The sequence below is a fragment of the Carcharhinus amblyrhynchos genome, chromosome 1 (genome assembly GCF_965287045.1).
Source record: "Carcharhinus amblyrhynchos chromosome 1, sCarAmb.v2.hapA, whole genome shotgun sequence".
NCBI lineage: Eukaryota > Metazoa > Chordata > Chondrichthyes > Carcharhiniformes > Carcharhinidae > Carcharhinus > Carcharhinus amblyrhynchos.
Window position 1 is genome coordinate 80,007,314 of NC_137324.1, and position 17,781 is coordinate 80,025,094.

Below are 17,781 nucleotides of genomic sequence, written 5' to 3' on the forward strand. Positions count from 1 at the left end.
TGTTGCCTCTTCAGATTTGACTCCTTTTAACCTATGGGTATTGTTTTTCAACTTTGCCATGTATATTGTGCTTCTGGATGTAAGTCGTGAATGTTGCAGGATGTGATGGCATAGTGATAACATCACTGGATTAGTAATCTAGATGTCCAGGTTAATCCTCTGGGGATGGGTTTAAATCCCACCACAGCAGCTGATGAAACTGAAATTCAATTAATAAAGTTAAAAATTGAAAACTTTTCTCAGAAACAATCATCAATTGCAGTAAAAACTCAGCTGGTTCACCAATGTCCTTCAAGGAAGGAAATCTGCCATCCTTACCTGGTCTGGCCAAAATGTGACTCCAGATCCACAGCAATGTGGCTTTTAATTGCCCTCTGAAATGGCTTGGTAATCCACTCAGTTGAAGGACAATTAAGGTTAGGCAAAGAAAGCTGCTGGCTTTGCCAATGATGCTAACTTTCTCAACACCAATCCTAGGATATTGAATGGTCTCCAATTTCATTCTGTTCTCTGAGCGCTGCTTCCGGTAATGTCGTTTGCATGAATTCCTTATTCATTCCAAATTTTACTTGAATGTGATTGCATAAAACTGTGTAGTCATTTTTTTCTAACTGAATTTTGTGAATACTCTTAGAAGTCTAAGTATAACATGGCAAGGTTTTTCACAGTCCCCTTGGACATCATCATTCAAAAATATCAGAAGTGAATTCAATGAGACCTTCACCTTTTTGACTCAATATTTGTTGGTATTTGGTAGACCATTAACATACAGATAATACTGTGTATAATCAGTTCAATTATTTTATCCATTCGATAGGTAAAACCCATGGTTCTTTACTGCCCCATTTAAAAAAATGAATGTCATGTCAACTTGTTTCCAAATGCTCAGTATTTTCTCTTGGCCCCTATGGTGGCTGTCAGCTTCTCGCAAATTTTATACCTGACCCTTCTTTCCTCAAAGTGAATTATCACCAACCCTTCGGGAGCATCTGATCTGAGCACAATAAGGCTATCTCCTATTTATACAGAAGCGTTAGTTCCATGTGGATCATAATCGATTATGGAAAGCATGCTGCTTGTGGCTCGTCTAGTTAGATACTTGGAGAAAATAATCATTGGATACATTAACTATGTTATCACAGCTTTGCTTGATTCTGACCCCCTCACTCACAAATGAACTTTCAGATAGGAATTAGTGGATAATGCTTAAAATTAATAAAATAAATTGGGGGGAGATGGAGGTAGGGGCGTTGGGGGAGGAGATACGGGGAAGGGACGCCGGGGGGGGGGGGGGGGGGGCGAAGAGAATAGGTCACATCATCATTGTTCTCCAAGCACCCTTTGCAATGTGTGCTGCAGTATTTTTCAGCAGTGCACTAACAATAATTTGTTCAGTTACTTATTTAATGGAATAAATTGCTTAGCGGACTTTGCCCAGAATGTTAAGATAATTCAGGGCAGAAGATTAATAGAACAGCATTGTTGTGATTGCAAATTACATAGCATAGTTTTTAAGGTCGGTCATAATTTTAGTTTTGGCAGTTCAAACCAAAGCCTTCAGTACAAAAAAAAAGCCCGGTCCCGCATAATCCTGTAATTATTTAAGTACTAAAAGTCACCCGTTGAAAGCAAATATATTCATTAAAAATAGTGGGAATTATCTAATTAAAATGCGGGGATGCACGCAGCCAGCAATTTGCAGAGCTGACCTTGAGATTTACAAACATCCCCCCTTTTGCAAACTGAGTGTGACTGGGGACCATGGACAAGAGGAGCTGAGGCGGCCGGCTGGCACCTCCCCCCAGCGCACTGATTGGCTGAGTGACAGGCGGCTGGGCGCTCTGATTGGATGCTGCGGGTGTCAATCAGAGAGCGGCTGCTTCCTGCCGAGCTGTCAGGAGGATCCCGGTGATCGGGAGCTTGGAGACAGGGGGCAGTGGGGGAGGAACACCGCCATCATGTATTTAAAGCGAATAACAGGGCGAGCGAGCAGAGGCTGTCACTGGCAGGCTAGGAGCTGTTAATACTCGGCGTGAGGGGCCGGCTGGACAGTGAATGGGCCTGGAGAGAGAGAGAGAGCGCAGCCCGGCTCCGGCGCTTTGTTTACCTCAGTGCGGCCGCCTGGCAGACTCCCTGGGCCGGCCCAGCTTCCAGCGCCCACTCCCGGCGAAGCCTCCTCCTCCTCCTCCTCCTCACTGCCCACTCTCTACCCCCCCTCCCCCCCACCACCTCCCCGGTTTATAATATTTTCATAAAGATGGCGCAGGAACCACAGGCTGCAAACTAATGACTGTCAGAAACATCGCTTCAATTTGTAATATGGTGAGTAAAGAGCTGGGGACGTGTCCAGGGTCTGTTTCAGTTTGCTTTGATGGTGAAGATCAATGGCCATCTAATCCGGGCAGAATGCGGATTTAAGAAATCTCACTCAACTGTCCCAGGGCTGTATTGAAGTTCTGTGCCACTATGTTTCCATTCTGTAAAATTCATCTGGGATTTAAGTATCGACATCTACATGAATAGTTCTGTCTCGGTGCTACATTTTTATCCACGTCTCGATGTAGTGGCATATCGTGAACCTAAGTGTGAAAATTGCAGATGAATTCTAAAATGAAACTTCCTTTTAAAGCACTTGCACACAAGTGGAAATGATCTTTTTCACAGAACATGCACTGCTGTGAAATCATTGAGTTGCAGCATCCGCGTAAAGCTGTATTGTGTTTGGAGAATTAACTTTTTGAAATTTGTTGCATGACGTTATTTACCCGTTATTTTGCGTAAGAGTACTTGCAGAGAGAAATGCTAGCTGTTAAGAAACTACCGTGATATTGCAGGTGTATTTCAATAGAAAACTATTTATTTGTCACCCCTGAAGCGGTTCATATTAAAACTTAATCGCCTTCTAAGGAAAACAATTATTAAAATAGTTTTAAAGGACCCTTGCAAGCCACCCCCTGGATGCTGCATTATGCTTAAACAACTGGAATATACTTCTAGTAAGTGTTTCAGAGGCAAGAAAGGGGTCATTTAAAAAACAGTTAGATGCTGCACATGGAAAGCTTTTAAGCTCTTTCTAGAGAAATGAATTATACATTTGCCCACTCAAACTGATAAAAGCATGCAGTTTATTCTATGTTAATAGTAACTTCTGGATGAGACAAGGGCACTTATTTATTTTGCCATTAGGCTTGTGCCAGGTTAGAATATGAAGATGGGGGATGTTTTATGACTGGGAAGGATAAGATCTCTTTTGCTGCAAAACAGAAGTTTAGGGGAAATTCAGATTTTCTTTTACTAGGACAAATTAAAGAAACCTCTGGGGAATGGTTAGGGCCTCAACTTCATTATTTATTTAGACATTTAACTTTACAGCATAGAATTAAATTGGCAATATTTTAGTTGTATACTTGCAAAGCTGATATCTCTTTGTGCCTGGTTTCTGGCTTTTTGGCAGGAATGGATGCCAAAGAGCAGTACTGTATTCATATGAGTTTTTTTGATAATTCCTGTTTCAAAACATAAATGGGTAACGGTATTATTTACTGCGCATCATATTTGTTCAATCACAAGATGAAAGGTCATGACTGAGTATTTTTTCAGCAGGATTTAAAAACTGCCGGTTTGAAAAAAAATAGACATTTTTGGGATGCTGAGTGTGTCTAAAAGAAAATTTGAGAGAATCTGTCATGTAACGAAGAAAGTAAGCTAATCTTTTGTTTAAATTGGAGTATCTTTGATATTCATTTTCAGTTAAAATTTCTTTAATACCTGCCAGAATAAACACCCGGAAAACAGCTATGTTCACTGCAAGATTTCATGGCTGGTATAAATGTTTAATCTGAAAATGTGAATGGTAAATTGGAGGTCACAAGCTTGGTTAATGTTTGGTTACAGGTTGTATGCTTGTTCTGCAACTATCTGGTATTGTATAACTGATCCAAGTTGGCAAAATGTAAATTTAAGAATATGGCAGGAAATTGTTAACAAAAGAGTGATCAACATTGTTTTGTCTCCACTAGATATAGTGGAGACAAAACTCAAGAAGCGGTGGACTATTGCACAGTGAAAATTTGTGATCTTTCTAGATGAAATAATTTAGAGGGTCTGAACTGCTTTCCTCATCTGTAACCATAAGTATTTATTGTACAGTTTTTTTGATTAAAACATAACCACAACTAAATAAGTCAGGAGTTGATGTACCGTGACTTAAAAAGGAAGCCTGAAGGAGGTCAGTGATGTATGAGCCCCGTGTAGTATTTGTTTTTGTAAAATTATCTTCTATTTAAGAGTTTTGTGCAGGTTTCTGAGCTTTATTGAAAATGGCTGCTTTGTATTTTATTATTTGTGTGACGCTTACATTGCCATGAGCCAGTCTGTGCTTCACCTGAGCTTTTGGATTATTCGTTACTTTGGTTATGTAAGTTTCCAAACATGTGATCATTCAGACATAAAATGGACAAGTGTGGAGGAATGTTGTAAATTATTGGCCAGGATTATGAGCAAAAAAAATTACTGTTATACACAGTGAATTGGGCTGAGAGCAAGAACATGCACTTATTACAACATCTTGTTTAAAAATGCAGACATTTTGCTGCATCAGATTTATTTGATAAAGTGGGCATATAAAATTTTTGAATTTTATTTTGCTGAGCTGTCAGTTAATCATTTCAACCCCTGTATTTCAATTGGCACTATAAATATTGTTGCATTGTAAAACCTTGGTCCACATCAAATTCGTAGCCTTTGCAATGCAGTGATTATACATGTAGCTAACACTAAATGTCACCTCTTCTGATTGGACTGTTAGGTAATTCTGGCCCAAAAATACAAAATAGGTTTCGTGACTGCCATGCTATGTGCTTCAATTAAAATATAGTCTTAAAAAAAAGACGATCAACACTTCAGTTGGGTTGTGGCTGTTAACTGAGGAACTGTTGAGTTTAATTTACAATTCTGTGGGAACTCTCAGTTTTATTTCTCTGGTAAGCAAACATTTCAGTTTGCTGCTCTAAGATAGTAATAAATAAGTTAACTAATAGTCTTTTAGATCTACAGTACAAATATTAAAAGCTAGCATAACTTTCCCCTGATGATATGCCCGAGTTGAGTCTTTGCTTCCAACATGCAGCATTAAAAAGTGGCCTTTCCTGATAGTTTAAAGATCTCTCTCTTTCACTGTACCCCTCAAACTTGCAATCGCTTGTCACTTAGAAATCTTTTCCAGTTGCCCCTTCTTTCAGTGATGTTACCCTGACGTGTGAAATGTGTCACTTCACAGTTACTGTATGGAGGCTGCTTTTTTTCATATGCTTGCAGATCTCCCCAATTTGTAACCTGTGTCGATCTATAGGTCAGGACTCCTGTTATAATTCATGATCGTGAGAATTGAAATTAAGAATGCCTTACAAGCTGGCATCACAAGGCCTTAATTGCTGGGACCAGTCTGTCAGGGTTTTCCGGAAAGCCTGCACAAAGCGGCTCCCTACTGTATTCACAATTACTACAGTTTGTGAATGCAGGTCTTTGAATGAGTCACAATAGAGTTGCAAAATTGGCAGAAATCGTCCACAAAAGAGGCTTAAATACTTAATTCGGGTAAATATGTGGCTCAACTGCACTCAGAACAGTAAGGTGCACTTTACTTAGTAATTTTTGCCGAAAGCTAGCTGAGTGTTTTTCATTTTGGTAAGTTCTGGCTGCACTTCCCAGTTATCCCATCAGCAGGCACGGCATCTCCATTTCATTCAGTTATTGTTCCTCTTTTACAGTACCTGCTTTGTGTAATTGAGATTTCCAAATGTTTGAACTCTTTCCAATACTAGTTGCACAAAGATTTGAATAACTTTGAACAGTAAGTCAGAAAATAGAGCTTAAGTTTTGTATTAAAACTAAAATCACAATTGAGAAGTAATTGTGCTGCTCGTTTTAAAAAAAATTTGAGTATCGTCTTTTAGTATTTACAAAAAGACATCTCATTTGCTCATTGTTAACTAGATTATGGATTTGTTGATACAGATGTAATAATTAAATTCAGCAAATTTTCTAAATTATCTTTTACAAGGTGATATGAGGAAAGTAGACCAATTCAATGGAAGGGCATTTTACAGACTAATTTATATAAATGCAGCAGGTTAAATATTATAGAGATCAAGGCCGGAATTCTCCCATTGTGCTGGCTATGGGAATTGTAGCTGGCCAGGTGGGGGGCAGGCAATCGGGTTTTGAGGCGAGCGCAGCTGCAGAATCTTGCCCCAGTTGTCTATGCTGTGGGATCATGTACTTCGGAAAGAAATGAACAGAAGGTTATGCTGATGAAGTTAGATGGAAAGGGTTTTTTGGAGGGGCTGTTGTTGAGCATAAATACTGGGAGGGACCAGTTGGTTCAAATGACCAGATTGTGTGCTCTGTATTTGATGTATAATATCACTTCCTAGAACTGCATTTCTATACCAGTGAAAACTATTTTGGGATGAGGGAATGGTTGTACTATCCTCTTTCAAGATCCATCCCCAGTCTCTAATTTTTCCAAAGATTTAATCCTAGGATTTTTTTCCCAATATGCACATTTGATTTGGATACCAATATATGGGGGGTGTCTTTAAGTAAGCAGAGAGCTTATTTTCCCTCAGAGGTGAGGATTCCAGGATATCACCCCATGTGTAGGTGAGCTGGGCTCCATGCACCCTTTGCAAAATGTTGGGGAGTGAACATGCCTTTGTCTCGTTTGCTCCACTTTAACTTTTTTGGGTGATGGCCCTATAATTAGGATGAGGTGGGAGTTCTGTTTGTTCAGGCCTCTAGCCTCAATATCACACCTGGGTCAGTGGTCACTGCTATTAATGTACAAGGCTTGGGCATGAGGAGCCATGGATGCCCCTGAACCCAGATACGTCAAGAATCTTTTTGGGGCTGGGTTGGTCAAGGGGGAGGAGTGGGGTGGCCTTTGGCACGGATCCCAGGAAGGAGGCCTCCCGCCTCCATCCCGCTAATGCTTCCCCTTCATAGATTTAAGCCTGCTGGTCTGCATAAGAGGCTTCTTGTTCTGTCCATTAAATTGGAATGACAGTGAGATGAATCCATTAACCGAATATTAATTGCCTGCTTAAGGGTCTCAAGTGGCCTACTTGACACGTACCTGCCACCTGTAAAATCATGATGGGACGAGATGGTGATTGGTATGTCACTGTTGACAACAGTTCTCACGTACAGCTGCCTGTCCCGCCCCCAAAATGGCCCATGAAATGCAGCCGCATGTGTACAGGGCATTATACTTGCTTGCTGATTAGGAGAAATTATCTCTAGAGAAATCTCTAAAATGTGAAATAATGGGCTGTAATTCCTAAGCTCTCCAGTATCAGATTTGATGGGAGGGAAGGGGTAACCCTAAATATGCATTAGTAATCTCTCTTGGAACTGCACAGATAAACGTTTGCGCAGCAATTGCTGAGAAGTGCAACTTCCTCTGGGAAATTGTCCTGTGTTGGGAACCATCCGACAATGCGATCTTTTTTTTTTAAATCTCAAATTTTGGATGTACCAAGTTACTAGGAAACCTCTTCTAATTTCTGGGTAACCATTTTAAAGAACCAGACCAATGACCCACCAAAGGTCTCCTGACCACCAGGGTCACTTCCCTTCACCCCCAATATTCTCCCACCCACCATGCGATTCCTTTCCCCAAGCTTGACTCTCTTCTCTGACCAATCCTATACCACTCTAAAGACGTTACTGCTGTATGCCTTCTGAATTTTGATGTTTGCAGAATGAATAGTTTATTACTTCCATTAATCCACTCCATTACTTCCATTAATCCACTCCATTCCCAATTATCCAAGCTTGCACTAAGGGTTTGATACCTATCTGTGGATATTTATTCTGTTCTTTAATATGACTTTTGTGATCAGATGACACAAAATTATCCAGTTGTTGTCAGTCTCCTTCCTGATGTTGTTATCCAGATTTTGCACCTTTTTAAACATTATTTGTAAAGTTGCATGTTAAGCCTTTTCAATGTAACAAGTATTTAAATTGCTGATTTTGTCCCTGTGCATCTCTGCTAGCTTATTTTCCACTGACCTCAGAAAGCTTTTTGGTGCTTTGGTACCATACACTTCCTGGTACTCTTTCCAAGTGTTTGCTCTTGATGTTTGGCTGTAGAGACTTGTTTGGATTCTGTCCCCTTCAACCCTCCTCAGGTTCTGTTGTCATTTGCAGTGTCCTATTCCCCTGTTATTCGCTAAATCTGTGCAAATAATGACTGAACCAAGACCTCCCTGGTCTTGCTGGTTCAACTACTTTCTGGCTTGAGCAGCTGGATTGTGTTACTGTGATCTCATTGATGAAAAACATAATCTAGTTGCATTAAAATGATATTCCTTCCTGGTTTGCAATGTATTCAGTCTTGTAATAGTATGCTGGTGAAACAGAGTCCTCACTTGTTCAAATTCTGCCTTTCCACATATCTTCTGGGATAAAATAAATGTGTTTTGCTCAAAGTAGTCAAATCATCCATGTTTTTGTATTTTGAAGTAGTCCTGTGGCAAAAGAACCTTTTTGGTGAGAAGTCATCAATCTGAAACATTAATTCTGAATCTCTCTCCACAGATGCTGCCTGAGTATTTGCAGCATTTTCTGATTTTTTTTTTTCAGATTTGCAGTTTCTAATCCATATATCCTGCTATTCCTTTCTTCCTTGTGTTTATCCACTTCCTCTTAAATGTATCTATGCTACCCTCCTAAGCTATTCTTTGTGGTAGAGTTCTACATTCTATCATTTGTGCTAAAGAAATATCAAATTAGAATTCTCAGTGATCTTGCATTTACGATTCTTAATTTAGTTTTCCCATCAAGTGGAAACATTTGTCTTTCTTTGAGATAAGAGTTAATATGGGACTAAAGCTGAAGTTTAGTTTCTGTTTGTAGCAATCTTTGTATTCCAGCCTGCAGTAAGTTTGTGGTACTGTTTTGCCACACCAATGCGCAGCACAATGGAGTAATAAGCTGAAGGTTTGATTTTTACCATGCCACTGATCTCAGCTGTGTTGCTATGGCTTGGTGTTGACCAGACACACACATTCCCTGATTTGGAAGAATGAGATTCATTATGGCTGCCTTACAAAGATGTTATCTTGTGGCCAGGAAACAAGTCATTAATTTGTTTTCCAGATTACCTTGCAAAACAAATGATTTTATTATTGTCACATGTATTAGTTTACAGTGAAAAGTATTGTTTCTTGCATGCTATAAAGACAAAGCATACCATTCATAGAGAAGGAAACGAGAATGCAGAATGTAGTGTTACAGTCATAGCTAGGATGCAGAGAAAGATCAACCTTAATGTGAGGTAGGTCCACTCAAAAATCTGATGGCAGCAAGGAAGAAGCACTTCTTGAGTTGGTATGTACATGACCTCAGACTTTTGCATCTTTTTAACGATGAAAGAAGGTGGGAAAGAGAATGTGTGGGATCCTTAATTATGCTGGCTGCTTTTTTTGAGGCAGCTGGAAGTGTAGACAGTCAGTGGATGGAAGACTGATTTGTGTGATGGGTTGAGCTATGTTCACAACCTTTTATAGTTTCTTGTGGTCTTGGGCAGAGCAGGAGCCATACCAAACTGTGATACAACCAGAAGGAATATAATTTTGGGGAGCTGATAATGTAAATTAAACCTCACATGAGATTTATATACAAAGCTGGTATTTGATGCTTCACAGGCATATTTCAGTCTTAGTTTGTATCACAGGGTTTAAATTCTTTTATTTGGGAAACCTGTTGGTAAGATTGAAAGATGTCTTGGCCAGACAGTAGGTTGATTAAGAGGCCAGAGTTGGAGGACTGCAAATTTTTTTTTTGAGGATTGTAGGGTTAGAGGAGATTACAGATATGGGCAAGGCAATAGAAGGTTTGAACATTGAGAATTTTAAAATGGATCTGTTGGACAGGAATGTAGGTCAGCCAACCCTGGGATGCCTTGATGTTTTAAAAAGGTATTTGTTCATGGGATGTGGGCATTGCTGGTGAGGCTAGCATTTGTAACCCATTCTTGATAACTTTCATGAAGGTGATGGTGAGAGATACTTTCTTGATTTGGTATGTATGCCCATAGTGCTGTTAGGGAATTCCAGACTTTTGACCAGGCAACAGTGAAGGGCTGGCGATGTTATTCCAAGTCAGGATGTGTATGACTTGTAGGGCACCGTGCAGGTGCTGGTGTTCCATTGCATCTGCTTTTTTTTTTGGTAGAAGACATTGCGGGTTTGAAAGATGCTGTTGAAGGAACTTTGGTATGTTGCTGCAGTATATCTTATAGTTGGCACACACTGCTGCCACTTTGCCTCAGATGTGGATAGAGTGAATGTTGAAGGTGCTGGATGGGGTGCAGATTATGGGGTTCCACATTAGCAAGTATATGCCAGTATTGTATCTGTACTGGAATAGCTTGGTTAGGAGCATGGCTAGTTCTGGAGTACAAGTCTTCAATTATCATAGTTAGGATGTTGTTGGGATGCTTTGGGTTGCCATACAACATCCAGTTCCTTCAGCTGTTTCTTGATATTGCATGGAGTGATTCAAATTAGCTGAAAACTGATATCGGCGAATGCTGGAAAACTCAGGAGGAGGCTGAGTTGGATCATCCACTTGAAACTATCTTTAGCCAGAAGTTCAAATAGTTCAGAAGTTCATCGAGGTTTACAGCATGGAAACAAGCCCTTCGGCCCAACTTGTCCATGCCACCCTTTTGTTTTAACCATTAAGCTAGTCCCAATTACCTGCGTTTGGCCCATATCCCTCTATACCCATCTTACCCATGTAACTGTCTAAACACTTTTAAAAAGACAAAATTGTACCCGCCTCTACTACTATCTCTGGCAGTTTGTTCCAGACACTCCACCCTCTGTGTGGGGAAAAAAAAATTGCTCTCCTGGACCCTTTTGTACCCCTCCCCTCTCACATTAAACCTATGCCCTCTAGTTTTAGACTCCACTACCTTTGGGAAAAGATATTGACTAGCTAATCTGTCCCCCTCATTATTTTATAGACCTCTATAAGATCACCCCTAAGCTTCCTACGCTCCAGGGGAAAATAGTCCCAGTCTATCCAGTCTCTCTTTATAACTCAAACTATCAAATGTTTCGCCCTTGTCTTTTGCACTGATGTGCTGGGCTCCCTCATCATTGAGGGGTGGATTTTCTTGGAGCCCCATCCTGTCACTTCAGAAAGGATAATAGGACTAGGGGGCACAGCCTCAAGATAAAGGGGGGGCGGTTTAGAACGGAGTTGAGGAGGAACTTCTTCACTCAAAGGGTGGTGAATCTCTGGAATTCTCTGCCCGTTGAAGTGGTGGAGGCTACCTCGCTAAATATTTTTAAGACGCGGGTTGATGGGTTTTTGATAAGAGAGGGGATTAAGGGTTATGAGGAGAGGGCGGGAATGTGGAACTGAGCCACGACAGATCCGCTATGATCTTATTGAATGGCGGGGCAGGCTCGAAGGGCTAGATGGCCTACTCCTGCTCCTATTTCTTATGTTCTTACTAATTGTTTAATTGCCCACCACCATTTGCAATTTGACCAGGAGGCCACTGTTTTCGTTACCGCTAGACATGACTGTAATATAAATGAGTAACAGAAGGGCTGATGTTCATACTTCATGCTGGCATTCTTTTCCTCTCTTCCAGCAAAAAAAACTTGCTATTTTCAAAAAGAAGTCCTTGATTTTTAATCACTGATATTGAAGAAAATGTATGACAATATTTGTCAATGCAGACCAATTAAAATCTAATACTAGTTTTGAGTAAGTCTTCAAACCAAATATCTAGAGTCAGCTGAATGTTGCATTTTCTGCATTTTTTTGTTATCTAAGAAAACACCGTTCAGATCAGAATCAATTACTTATTGCAGCAGGCCTCCTTTGTTTTCAGCAATGTACAATTCACGTTTTTAAAATCTGATATTTTTATCTCAGTATTTTCCTTGAAGTAGGCAATAACAAAGCAAGGTAAGAATTGAGGAAAAATAAGATAAATGTAACACATTACAATTTCATACTGTAGCCAATAACAGAGTATTAAAGGAAATCTTGTTGGATTTGCAAAAATAAGAATCTACTGAGAAAAGCCTAATTTGGAAGTATTTCAATATTGACCGATTTTTGTTGTAGTGAAATTTGGAAAGGCAGCTGGAAACAAATTCTCATTGCATTTTTAAAGACATGACAAATTGGCAGTGAAACACTGTCGTCCTTATGGTGATGGTGCCCCTACCTTTATGCTGAGCAGGAAATGCAAGAATGCAGCCACAGTGACCACGAAGCAGGTGAAACATATCTGTTTGGAATGAGTTTTGTTTAATGAAAACTAAACACTAGTGACTTGTATTGTCATTGGCCCTGTGAAGACAGTTGTAATGACTTCATTCCTGGTATAACTGACTCTTTGCAGACCAAGGATCAACTCTGAGATCTTATTTTATATGACCCAGATATTAAGGATGGTCATTAAATAGAGTGTTTTGCCAGAAGATTGTGTGATGCCGCTGGTGAGGGTGGGGAAGACCGAGGTTACAACCTTGCCAACGAGGTCTGTGACTTCCAGATCTTGAATCTGGCATTCACACAGATGCAAGTGTGGGCTCAATATCCTGCCCAAAGAGTCTCTAAGGGAATGTGAAGTTATGTGCTCTGGTAGGAAGAACAAAGGGGCTAAATATTAATTAAATGGAGAAAGACTGCAGAAAGCTGCAACACACAGGTATTTGGGAGTCCTTGTGCATAAATCATAAAAAGCAAACATGTAAGTTGAACAGGTAATATGGAAGACAAATGGAGTGTGGCCTTTATTTGAAAAGTTATGGACTATAATTGTAAAGAAATGTTGCTAAAACAATGCACCAGGAATACACTACACCAGGAATACTGTGAACAATTTGGTCCTGTTATCAAAGGAAAGATATACTCCCATTGGAGGCAGTCCAGAGAGAGTTCACTAGGTTGATCTCAGGTATGGAGAGATTTTCTAATGGAGAGGTTGAGTAGGGCCAGTAATCACTAGAGTTTAGAAGCATGAGAGATGACCTCATTGAAACATACAGGATTTTCAGGGGCTTGAAAAGATTGATGCTGAGAGATTGTTTCTCCTTGTGGCAGAGCTCAGGATCAGAGGATGTAATCTCAGAGTAAGGGGTCACCCATTTAAGATATAGGTGAGGAGGAATTTATTCTCTCTGTGGAATTCTTTTCTACAGAGACTGGGTAATTAATGTTCAAGGCTGAGATAGGTTTTTAATCAGTAAGGAAATCAAGGGTTATGGGGTTAATGTGGGAAAGTGAAATTGAGCATGATCATATCAGATCAGTTATGACCTCATTGAAAAGTGGAATAGACCTGATTTTGGCTGAATGGCTTCTGCTCCTGCGTTTTATTGTTTTGTCCATGGTTTTTTTCTCAATTATTGTAACAAGGGGCAGAAGTAAGCAAAATTTACTATATTAGAAGGAAAATATTTCCACATTTTTATTATCTGAGGTTATTTTTATTTAGCATATGCTTTTCCTTTTTCTGTTGAAGTTGTTTTATAACCTGTTCTTATGTACATTGTTAACACCTCTGACTTCATATCCCACTTCAACCTGTTTTCGAATGCATATGAATACTGAGTATCTCCAAGGACTAAAACATATTTTATACAGGTGCAGATTTTTGTATTAGTCAAGATCTGCTGTGCAATATATTACAAAAGAAGTTGAACTACATATTAAAGTAATAAAAATCAAAATTGGAAGAAATGTTGATTCTCAAAATGGTGGTTGAGCTTTTCATTTGTTTTTATTATTAATACATGCACAGAATGACACTCTTTTCTTTGTAATATTTACTATGGGATATTTTTAATTTGGATTAATCATGTTAGATGTTTCCATGGAATAAACAAACAGCCATTTAAAACTTGGCCTGATGGACACTTTTCAGAGGAGACAGTGAAGGAAAGAACATGCACACATTTTTTTTGAAAGCAGAATTTAGAATTAGGTTTCTAAAACTTTGTTCAAACAACAACTTCAAATTACTCAAAAAATGCACGATGTTCTGCTGAACTGTTCAAGTCCATCACGCAACAAACAATAGCAGGTTCTAATCGATTTGAACAAATTCAGAAAATCTCAAAAATTGTTTCCCTTTCATATTCTTGTTCTTTTGACTGCCTAGTAGTGCATTAAACGATAAATAAACCACTAGCAGTTGTACCAGCAATCGGGACCTTCAGTAAGAGGATGAGTTTGGAAAGGTAGGACTATTCTGTGAACAGAGAATGTTAAGAAGTGAACACATGTAAGGCGATGAGAAGTTTTAATGGAGCAAGTAGGCAAAAATTATTCCTCTGGTGAGCTGGTCAACAACCAGAGATAATGGCTGGAATTTTACTGGCACCCCCATCCTGGAATCAGGGCTGGCGAGGCTTGCAGAACAGAATTCTCCGTTGGTCTCGGGCAGGATTTTACAAGCCTCTCCCAAGCAAAGTTGTAAAATACCAGCCGATGGATTCAAAATTGTTGACATGAGCTCTCACCACCCTGGTTGCTGGATTTGGGGATGAGAATTGTTTTTCAGCATTTCAGGATCTGGATTGTTCTACCTGAAAAAATGATGGGAGGTGATTCCACAAATGGAGAGTTGGACTCAAGAAAAAGGGACATGCAGTGTTGTAGACGCAAATTGCAGATGGGGGACCTTGCACAATGACTCTTTTGAAAAGACAAAGGCAATGATGGGCTAAATAACCTCCTGTTTAAAGTTTTTATGATTCTGTAGCCCCAAAATCATGATAATTAAAAGTTACTACAGTTGTGATAGAGTTATAAGAAGTAGGATTAGCATTAGGCAAACAACTGTGCTGAAAGACTCTATGACGAATATTGCAACATAATTGCATGGTGAAGGTAGAGAGGTGAATGGAGCATTTGGTGATGAGTTTGAGTTTTGTTGTAGCAATTCCATGTCTGTTTACTACTGTTGTGAAAGATCCAATGAAAAGGATACTTGAAATTATGGTAAGCTCTTGATATTTGAAAAATGAAGTTTGAGATTGAGGTTTAAAGTGAAGACAAATCTTGGTTAGAGGCTTTGTTCATTTCTAGATAGAAAAGAAGATGGTGGTGCACCTTAATCGTCCATCTTTGTCCCTCTCTCTAATCCAATTTTTTGACATATTTAATTAACATTTTAAATCAACAGACCTGACATTAAAATGTATAATTATGCTCCAACTTGGGTGTCTGGAGTGTAGGCAATTGTAAAGGTGGCTGGAAATGACTTCAGGAAGACATAGCCAGAGAAATGAGGTGATTCTTCTTGAAGAAAAATATGGAGAGGAAATGTGTATGTATTAGTTTCAAGAGGTAGAAAAATCTGGAAGTTAAAATACATAAATCTTTTAAAATGGGATGGTCAAGTTCATTAGCGTTTTATTTGGTTTCAGAAACAGCACAGGGATAACTATTTTTAAAACAGAGGTAAAATTAAACTTGCACAACTCATTGCTTAGATTGAAATTAGATTATAGTGTCTAGTTTTTGGTTTGTCAGTTAGGAAGAATACCCGGGCCAAGGAAATGTATGTAAGAAATTGGTCAGGTGATGCTGGGATGAGTGGATTTAATTACAAAGAAAAATATTGTTTTTCCACAAGAACAGAGGAAGTTAAGAAGAGATTTGATTGAGCTTTTAAAAGGGATTTGATGGGGTGGTAAGTAGAAAATAGGGAAGGTAGAATTTCCTTTTTAATGGTGTGACTTGTTAAGAAATGAGTGCCCTTACCATCTGCTATTGTAGCTGGAGAATCCATAATAATACTTGCAAAGTGGATATGGGGCAAGGACTAGGGAACGTGGCCAGAAAAATAGCTCTGAGAGCTAAGACTTGCACAATTAACTAAAATCCTACCAGGTTTAAAGAACAAAAAAACACTTGTGGAAATTTAGACAGTCAGTCAGCATCGGAAAGATAAGTTAACATTTTGGGTAGGACCTTTATCAGAACACTGATGGAAAAGCCACATCTGAGACATTAATCTATATTTTTTCAGATGCTGATGGAACAACCTTATATTTACTACATTTAGTGCTTTAAGATTTCCACAATTCCTTTTTTAAAAAAAAATCTTCTGTAAAGGTTGAAATGAGCAACTTTTGTACAGTATTTATTTTGTTGGGATAAAATGATAACACAACCCAATTGTGAAGGTTGTGGAAAATTCTGAGCAAATGAAGAGTAAACACTATAGTGATTCAAGTGTCAACACAAACTATCTCCGTACCTATGAATCTATATGCAGCTGTGTTTTTATATGTTGTATATTTTTGTTATTGGGAGAGGGAGGGGGAAGAGAATTGAGATTCTCATTTTTCTCCCTTTGCAGGCCCCTCTCTACGGCGAACTGGGCCATGGTCTTCTTCACATCCGCTGTCAGGAGGTGAGATTGAAGCAGGGTGAGCCAAACCATGTTACTGTAGTCTTTTTCCCTTTTGCAGGCTGCTGTAAAATGTCCCTCCCTGTAATAGGAAGCATGGGACACTAGGCCACAGCATTCTCCACCACTGTGCTTAACTGATAATTATATCAGGAAGGCCACATCAAGCAGTGATAGATAGGTAGACAAGATTGGTGCTTCATTGATCATTATTTTAGATAATTCTTGCAAATGCAGTGAATTATTTTTAGAGTTTGAGTTTTAAAAAAGATCTTTAATTTACAAGTATTGATTTGAGCTCTAAACTGAATAGGTTTTTAAAAAAAAGTTTTAATATTTTGTGCTTTCTTGGCTAGCAAAAATTGATTATTTAATAGGCCAGATTTTGCTGAAGCAACGAGTCTAAAGACATTTGCTTTTGGACTTACCCCCATGTTCTTTCAGCTTAATTTTTAACCCCACAAAATTGCTGGAAGTGGTGTTAGCTGTTAATAATGCAGAGAGGGATAGGATGCTTCTGGAACCTGATTGACTAGGGCAATGGACGAGCGCTGGAATTTTACCCCCCTGACCACCACAGGAATCGGAGCGAGTGAGGGGCAGATGGTGGGAAGGTCCGTTGACCTCGGGCAGGATTTTCCCGTTTCAGGACAAGCATGGCTGTAAAACCCTGTCCCAGGTCTCCTTAACCAGTTAGATTGAGAAATACAAAGCGGAAGGACTGAGAAGGAGAATTCAATGTTGGATCAGGTACAGAAAAACAAACAAAAGACAGGGAAGAAATAGTGGAATGATTGAGGCAGTCCAAGACAAAAGAAAAGTAAGACATTTTTAAAGTTATATTTTAAAAATCTCAATTTGAAATCTGAAGGATTGAGGCTTACTTTTGTAATAGTTAGTTTTCCATCCCAAAATGGTTGATTAGCAGTAATTAACACATGTTGATATCACTTGCAATATCTCTTTGTATCCACAATGGAAATATACCCACTTCGTGCCATCTCGATGTGCATCAAGGTGAGGCAGACAGGAAATGTTTTTGAGAAGCTAATGGCACAGCAGTGCAGCTTGGACAGTAAGATTTGGATATTTGCATATAACTTGCATTTGCTGCTCTAAATGTGCTGAAATGTTTATACAAATGGCGTCATTAGCTTCACCATTATTTTGATAGCAAATTCTGGCCTATTGCTTTATTAATTCTGGAGAGAGTGGATCTGTACAGTAGAATTATACACCCTGACATTGTGGTTTCTAAGCAGTTAATGTTATTTTTGGATGCAAAGCACTTGAGGCTTAATGAGCCTGTCCACTATAAA

At 39.2% G+C, this 17,781-nt stretch overlaps 1 protein-coding gene across 2 annotated transcripts in view; it reads left to right on the top strand.

The window, feature by feature from the left end:
* Positions 1-1,900: 1,900 nt before the first annotated feature.
* usp46 (ubiquitin specific peptidase 46) overlaps positions 1,901-17,781 on the top strand; it is a 71,481-nt gene continuing 55,600 nt past the window's right edge. Inside the window, exons 1-2 of one of the 2 annotated variants that reach the window (XM_080187647.1) lie at positions 1,901-2,322; positions 16,412-16,465. In XM_080187647.1, coding sequence (XP_080043773.1) covers positions 2,287-2,322; positions 16,412-16,465 — 90 coding nt within the window. In that variant the 5' untranslated portion in view covers positions 1,901-2,286. The remainder of the gene's footprint in view (positions 2,323-16,411; positions 16,466-17,781) is intronic. The other variant, XM_080187656.1, reaches the window with a different exon arrangement.